Raw genomic sequence first — 8,304 nt, 5'->3', positions numbered from 1 at the left:
CTATAACAAGTTTTCACTAATCAATTTTCATCTTCTTTTAGAATAGTGCAATGTTTCAAGCTTCACCAAAGACTGGCTATGGACAAAAAACGGCTATTGAAATAAAAAAAATAACATAGCCCATCATATTTAAAATTGCTTTTTTGAGAATTAGAAAAATACAAGAACAAAAGTATATCACATATCAAACAGAAAACAGAGGTTCTGACACACATCGGGAGTTAGTGCAGACAGCAACACTGAAGCATTAGTTGGTTAGGAGCCATGTTAGTACTGCACTGAATGAAGGCAGTTGGCAGGTTATCGTAGCTGAATGTTCTCTTGGTCCGGCAGGACAGCCAGTAGCTACCCGGGGTATTTGTGTGTGTGTGTGTGTGAGAGAGTGTGCGTGGGTGTGTGTGTGTGAGAGAGTGTGCGTGGTGTGTGTGAGAGAGTGCGTGTGTGTGTGTGTGAGAGAGTGCGTGTGTGTGTGCGCGTGTGTGTGTGTGTGTGGGGGAGGGGGCGGGGGGGACAGCCGTAGGGATGTGCAGGTAAGGATGGCATCCTCATGTGTAGGAATTGAGGCATTCCTTTGAGCGTGACTGGATGTCCTGCAGCTCCTGCTCTTCTTTCATTCTGATGTCTTGGTAGGCATGCATGTGACTGGCGTCCTTTAGGTAGGCCCAGTTAGCTGACAGAATCATGAGGAAGTGGACCTGGAACAGAAGGGTGAGGTGGATGGCCGGTGAGCATGTCAAGATGCAAAGCCAGCTACTTGTCAGAGCTATGTCACACACATACACACACGTAAAGTTAAGCTTGACAAAAGACATTTGCACAGTAATGTTATCATTAATATCAACATTACTATAATTACTACAGCATTATTTCACTACAGACAATACTACAGAAGAGACATTTTAAAGGGCAGAGGAAGGGGAGTAGGTGAGGGAACATTCTACAATACATGCAAGCGCCATGAAAATGGGAGTTAGTGGACTTGAAATGGTGTAGATGAGATTCTGGAGTTACATGAAAACATCCTACCTCCCTATCAACGATTATTCTTAAACTGAATATCCTTCTCTATAATGTGATTTAAAAAATAGACCAATGGGGATATTTTGTACACAACGTTTGTTTATTTGTATAGAAAGAGAAAAAATAATAACTACAGTCTTCACAATCTAAGAAAATAATTAAATATTTATGAAATATGGAATATAAGTAATCATGAACAAATTAAGGAGTCCAAAATGGTAAGCATGCAGGCTCAGTGTTAAAAAAAAAAACAAAAAAAAACAGTGGCTCTTAATGGCTGAATGAATGAAATAAAATGGATGAAACAAAACATGAACCTATCAGCTGAACCTATAAAGGCATCAGGTCTCATAAAAAAAAGTACACTTACTCTAAAATAGGAAATCTTCTTTATGTATAAAGGCTTAAGTAATATGAGGCTATAGACCTCCAGTAGAAGTTTATCCCTTACCTCCATAATACGTGCTAGGTATGTGTGCAGTTAATTTAGATTCTACTGTACAGAACAGTATATACTTCATCAAATACTGTCGATGAAAAGTGTCTAGCTACCGTAAGTTTACAATCTAATTTGTGAAGTAATACTGACAATGATCTGTGTAACACTGTGGCGTCCCTGGCTTGTATCAAATACAAAAGTATAGATGATGAATCTTAAGAAATGGAATAAGGCACTTTGCCAAAGTGGACTGGTCCTCTTAGAAATGTATCACTAGAAGCATACTATATCACCCTAAATAAAATAAGCAATATTCTTGGCTATGAAAATGTAAATTTGACACCGAAGCCTGAAAACAGTTTCATAATGAAGTGGGTTTTTCCTCATAGTCAATCGTACTTAAGGCTCAGCGCTATCATCTGAAGGGGTAACTAGGTTTTATATTACTACCGAGCCAGAGAAAAGTAAAACCGTTACTTCTATACGAGAAGTATCATCCCTAGAGAGAAGTCGAATCCTGACAACTATACACCACCTCAGTCTGACGACAACTCCCATCAGATGCCTTTGAACCCTCTGACATGTCTCTCTCTCCCTGGATATCAAATGCTAAAAGATGCATACAGTCTGCTATTTACACTTTTCACTGTGAATTCTAATGGGGAAATGCTCTTTTCATCTATTTTCTGTTTTTAGTCCATTGATGTCAGTGGCTGCTGTCTCTACCCAGTGCAGTTTCATAGACTGCACTGTGCCGTGTTCTTAAGAGGAATCAAAACTTAGTGCAGCAGTCTTCTCGACTCTTAAACTTCAAAACAGCAAAGTTATAAGTGGTAGCCATCATGTAGATCAGCTGGTGAAAGAGAACAGAACAGAGGCCATGTAAGAGAACAGTCCAGTGACCACAGTTCCCCAGGTACCAAATCAGCACCTGGTAGCACCTGGCTGCAGTTGTGACATTTTAACAACCTAACATATCGGACTGAGGATGTAACAATGCACTTTGCTCCGTAATCGTATCCATACAGGACCCCTAAGATGAGACTGTAGTCAGTGGAGATACGAGATCACATCTAAGCCCTGCGATTTGTTCTAGACATGATTAAAGCCTTACGGTGATTGTCTTTCATATAAACATTGGTGAGTCACAGTCCAGGGTGAGCCATCATTCTTGACATAAGCCAGGGGCCGGGGGCGTCTATCTAAGCAGATGGTTTACAGCACATGGGAGCGGGAACTGAGGGAAAGCCTATTTGTAGTGTTCCTTCGAGCGGTGGCATAAACCGTACAGGCATGCGAGGTGTAGGGAGGAGCACTGGCCTCACGACCTACAGATACAGACTGTGCATGGATGGACTGGGTGACAGGATGAGAGGAGAGAGGAGGAGGCTTACCAGGGCGATGACGGTGGCTCCGGCGCCGGCACACGCCACGATGTACAGGTGGTAGGACAAGTAGAACTGATGAGGAAAAACAAACAATGTCATCATTCGACCGTTTGATTCAGCACAGTTCCCCCTCACGGCCCCCAAAACGCTCCCGGATCGCTGTCCGTCTGAGTTTCCACCTGCTGACGATTAAACGACCTTCATCTCGACAAAGGAACGCTCACCTCGCTGGTGTTGCAGATGTCCCCTAGTGTGGCCCCACAAGCTTTGCCTGGCGTGGCGTTCCATGGGATGATTCCTGCATGCAGTCATTCAATCCAAAGGTTAACACAGGGAAAGTCCTTACATAATGTCTTCATAAAACTCAGACATGATGCAGAAAATGAACTGGAGATGCAGTAAAATACCAATGGTCCATAGTCACTCATCACAGTAGTTGTTACTCTGACCAAATCTCAATTGAAATGCCGTAGTTGGAGAGTTGAGCATAGAATATCACTGCTATAAAACTAATCTCAGGGCTGTTGTATCTAGCCTGTGAGGAGACAGAGATGTAGTGGTACCGAAGAAAATATATAAGCTAGAGAAAAGATAGCACTAGTGTTTTTCTATAACATTTGCAATCCTCCACCACCACTACCATGTTGGCTCAGGCACACCTGAACCTGACCTGAGCTTTACACCTCAGTAAAGAGCAGTGATCCATAGCCGCACTACACTGCCTGACCAGTACACCTAGCCCATGGTGTCTGTGCTGTGTCTATAAATAACATGATGGTGGGCGGACTGATGAGCTTTTTATGAAATGTGAAAAATGGTTCCGTTTGGACTGCGGCACACGGTCTTGGGCAGAATGTGGAAAATGGTTCAGTTTGGACTGCGGCTCGCGGTTTTGTAGAGAACGTGGACTGTGTTCTGGCGCCCTTCTCTTACCGTACTGGCGGACGTCGACGCAGATGGACTCCACGCTGGTGAGGTTGGCCATGGGGGACCTCATGGCGGCGCAGGTAGACCACATGTTGTAGAAGAGGAAGACGGGGACCGCAGAGAAACCAAACACGCCCAGCCAGGCCACGCCCAGAATGTAGGTCAAGAACACAAACTGAGAGCACACACGCACACACACACACACACACACACACATACACACACACACACATACAAAACACACAATATCAAATTAGTATCTGAATCACTTGGATGACATAACAACAGATACAGTGCGTTGAGTATTTAAAATAACAGTGAGACGAGATGGTCTGAACGCTGAGATGGACAGTCCAGTGACCCACCATGCCACTGATGCAGCGGCCACAGATGGTGGTCTTGAACTCGCTGTGCAGCTCTTTGACGGCGCTGGTGGTGTAGAAGCCCTCAGCCAGCAGAATGATCCCGTACAGAAAGAAGAAGGAGGCGATGCCGTAGATGACGTACTGCATCAGCTGTATTCTGTAAACACGTCGCAAACAAACATCACAAACAAACACAGCACGTCACAAACAACTCTGTCTCTTGCTCATTGTAAAGGATATGGCAGTCAACACAGGTACTGAAGGGAGAGTGATTTAGCAAGCAGAAATGGTGCTCGGAGAGGACAGACCTCCGCACGTGAATGCATTCCATGGCTCTGTGTGTGCGCACGTGCGTGCGAGCAGGACATGTTTGGTATTGCTGCATTCGTTAGGTTGAGAGCTTTATGTCAGACAAAACCATGTGTCTCTGTGACCTTCCCATGTTGAAATATGGCCGTTTAAATTCCCGGATTGACAATGGATGGTGGGAATTTTTCAAAGTCCAAAAAATGAATGGAGGTGAATGACCAGCCGTGTTTGGGCCGCGTTTGGGCCGTGCTGTGGACCCGCCCCGTGATTCAGATCCGCTACAAAATTTTACAGGCTCTACAGTAAGTTGGCCTACGAAGGTTCATGCAAATCGGTCTGATAGTTTTTTGCGGAATCCTGTTACAAATAAACAAACCATACAACCAACCAAACAACCAACACGCCACTGAAAACATTACCTCTCCATCAGCGCTGTCACTTTCGGCGGAGGTAATAATAGGCTTGCTAGCTCCTATGTGAAGCTAGAGGAATTACTCTCATTTGTCTGGTGCACTTACAACACAGATTTGACATTCAGTAGGTTTGGTTGGGAATCGTAGCCTACCATTAATTTTGTTATTGAGTGGAATCTTGAAGTCATTAACAACTTGGGCTGATGAATTGTAAACCGATGGCCTGTGTTGAGATTTACTTTCTCAGTTTCCCAAAGAAGGGGAAAAAGCTGCCTATCCCCTCACCCACCGACAGCAGGTGACGCACGTCTTGGGAAATTATCTGCAGAGAGACTGATCGCCCTCCAAGACATCTTAAATTAAACAGCGCACTCACAAAGGCCCTCCTTAAACCTCAACAGAAAACACATGGTCACTCCTGTCTCCCCTCCCCTCCTCCTCACCAGACTAATGGATGGTTATGGAAAAGTCCATATTAGGTCCTGTCTCCAGGATGAGGAGAACACAGAAGGTATCCTCTCCTAAAATAGCAGGCCAGTAAACCTTCTTACATTTGTGAATATCTACTTATCTCACAGTATCCAATGACTGTAGAGTGGGGAGACTGAGGTGAATTGTGGGGTGAAGTCAGAGATTGAATTGTTGTTATTTATTTATTTTATTGAACTTTTATTTTACCTTTATTTTACCTTTATTTTACCAGGTCTTACCAGGTGGAAATACGACTTAGGGTCTGGAAAGGCCCTCGTCAAGAATGATTTCTCGGTTGGAATTCCAATCAGGTCAATCGGCGTCCTTTGAATGCGATGACGAAATTAAAAACTGTGCGACGTGATTGGTTAGGGGATGAACTAATCGCCGAGGACTCCTTCGGCAACGCACATCTGGGAAAGCAGCAGCAATGGGAGCTTGTTCAGACTGAATAATGGCGATTCAGTCTGAGTGTCAGGCTAGGGTCTGGAGGGTGGGTTAAGGGTGAGCTGAAGTGCAGCAGTACTATATGACTGCCCACCAAGTCTACACAGTGGTCCTGGAGTACTGCAAAGTGCCAGGATGTGGGGGAGAGTCTATTACTTACACGTCAGTCAGCATGGCGTGGTCAGTGGTGACCCTGGAGAAGTGGTTCTCCAGGATGGTGACGGTCCCGGTCAGGGCCACATGGCCACAGCCGCAGAACAGGGCCACGCCCGAGAAGCACAGGATGGTGGCTACCAGCGAGGCGTACGGGACCCCGCCCAGACACTTGATGCAGCACTCAAAACAACCTGCAGAAACACAGAGAGAGGAATAGAGTGATTTAGTACAGTAGTCCATAGCATCATTGGATAGTCTGTTGAGGTCTATCCAAACATGCACAATAGTGCTCAACTCTATCTTAACGCAAGGGCAATGTCCTTACAAGGAAATTATGTTACATTCGACTACACACAGGGCAGAGACCCACGACAGTGCAGCAGCACATGAGCTTGGGTAACATATAACTGGCAATGAGCTGAGATATTCAAATGAGCCATTGCATAACCAGCAAGCTGACAGCAAAAGTCATGACCAAATTTATGCATCAGAAAGATCTGATTTTCATAGTTTGACTTTTTCACCTTCTGTAAAGTGACTCATCTCCCAGAAAAACAGTCAACTGACAAAAATGTAGGCCTAACCCATGCAGCCAGCACACCCACACTCAAAACGTATTTTGAAGATGAGTTATGTTATTTCATCAAATCTTGAACCACAACCCTCATGCTATGCTAGCTGGCTATTCTTCAACATGCACTAATGGCAGCCCACTGGTTCAGTGCGATGGGTCCAAGCCTTCATGGAAATCACTGGCAATTCATAATAACAGAATGAAGTGACCCACATGAGTATGTTATGGCTTGTCTATTGCATTTGACCTTATACCACAGACACACAACAGACCAATGCCTCTGGATACATGTAAACAGACCACAACATGCAGCAAATCTGATCCACATGTTGGTCTGCTTCAGGGAGGATGTTGTATTTCAAACAGAAGGCTGGGATTTACAGCCTGGCCTGGTTAAAGTGTGAGGTGATTTTGGGGATGGCCCTCTTCATGTCTGTCCTATGAAACTGTAAGGAGGACCAGTCATGTGTTGGAACTAGGGTTGCAAAATTCCAGGAATATTCAAAGTTGGAAACTTTCCATGGGAATTAATTTTGGGGGTTATTTATACCAACTGTACCTTGTCATAAACTGTAACTTACCTTGTCATAAACAGACATAAATATAAACATTTTGTTTTGTCATGAGCAAACATTTCTAATACAACATTTTAAAAATGAAAATTTTGGCTGATTCTATTTGTGAGTAGAACTTTAATGGATTCTACAGCCCTCTTAGTGTGCAGGATGCTAGGAATTAGCTGTGCATGTGATGGATGAATGCTCAGTACAGGGTTGAAATTCAACTGAATTTGCATTAAATCAGGTTGTTTTAACCAAGAACATGCAGCAAGATCTAGAATTGCATTTTATGTTTTTTCCCCAACTAGGCTACATGAGCTGAGATAGTCAAGGAGTTTTCTCTCCCTTTCACATTGCCGACCAGCCGAGTTGTGTGACGAATCCTCAACAGTTAGTAGGGGATGATTGGGCACTAGGTCATGGTCAATTGGCTACCAAACTAGATGAAAACGGGATATAATCCTAAAATAGGTATATCAAATAAAATAGAAAATTGTTGAAAAAAAGCTGTTAGGCTACAAAAAAAAGGTCAACATTTCCAAAATTCCCAAGCTTAGCTTCCCATGGAAAATTTCCAGAAATTTACCGGAAATTTTCCACCCCTTTGCAACCCTAGTTGGAACCCATTTCCATTCACGCTTGAATCAGACATAGAGAGCTAGAGGACATGTGTGAGTGTGGAGAATTGAGAGCATGTGAACGTATTCAGTGAGCAGACATGATAAAAGAAGTGACTGGAGCATGTTCTGGAAAGTTGGGCCTGCTATTGCTTGAATATAAAGGTTGTGATAGACACGGGGCTAATAGAGAAAATGCTTTTCTAAAATCAAGCCCTTGCATGTGGTGTGAGTCAGGAAATTCCCTCTGTGTTTGCCATGACAAAGGAAAACATACTGGCGTCAGTCAGAAAGTTCATCCTGACCCCGGGCAACACAGACGGATAAAAACATTTTTGTCCTGGGGCTGGCGAAAAGCAGTTGCCATGGCAGTGTGTTAACCCCAAGGCTCACTGTGTGTCAGAGTGGCGAAGTCACCCCCCGTTCTCCCAGACAGACGTGCCAGGGAGGAACAGCCCTGCGGTGCCACGGCAAATACAGGACTGCAGAGGAGAGACACCGCTCTTCATCCTACAGCACGTCAGGTGGTTCTCGTTTCGTTTTGTTTTAATCTTTGAGGAAATACAGGCTTGGTTGGATCGACTCTCTGAGTCATAAAAGTGTCATTTCATTGGAGAT

At 44.2% G+C, this 8,304-nt stretch overlaps 1 protein-coding gene across 1 annotated transcript in view; it reads right to left on the bottom strand.

Annotated features, from left to right (window-relative positions):
• Window positions 1-545: 545 nt before the first annotated feature.
• gpm6bb (glycoprotein M6Bb) overlaps window positions 546-8,304 on the bottom strand; it is a gene marked incomplete at both ends in the record, with an annotated part of 12,587 nt that continues 4,828 nt past the window's right edge. Inside the window, 6 exons of the mRNA XM_084443158.1 lie at window positions 546-695; window positions 2,854-2,919; window positions 3,072-3,145; window positions 3,781-3,949; window positions 4,140-4,296; window positions 5,940-6,126. Coding sequence (XP_084299284.1) covers window positions 546-695; window positions 2,854-2,919; window positions 3,072-3,145; window positions 3,781-3,949; window positions 4,140-4,296; window positions 5,940-6,126 — 803 coding nt within the window. The remainder of the gene's footprint in view (window positions 696-2,853; window positions 2,920-3,071; window positions 3,146-3,780; window positions 3,950-4,139; window positions 4,297-5,939; window positions 6,127-8,304) is intronic.

Source organism: Borostomias antarcticus (genome assembly GCF_949987555.1).
Source record: "Borostomias antarcticus genome assembly, chromosome: 9".
Taxonomy (NCBI): domain Eukaryota; kingdom Metazoa; phylum Chordata; class Actinopteri; order Stomiiformes; family Stomiidae; genus Borostomias; species Borostomias antarcticus.
The sequence above is the reverse complement of the archived record's forward strand: the minus strand, read 5'-3'. Positions and strand labels throughout refer to the sequence as shown.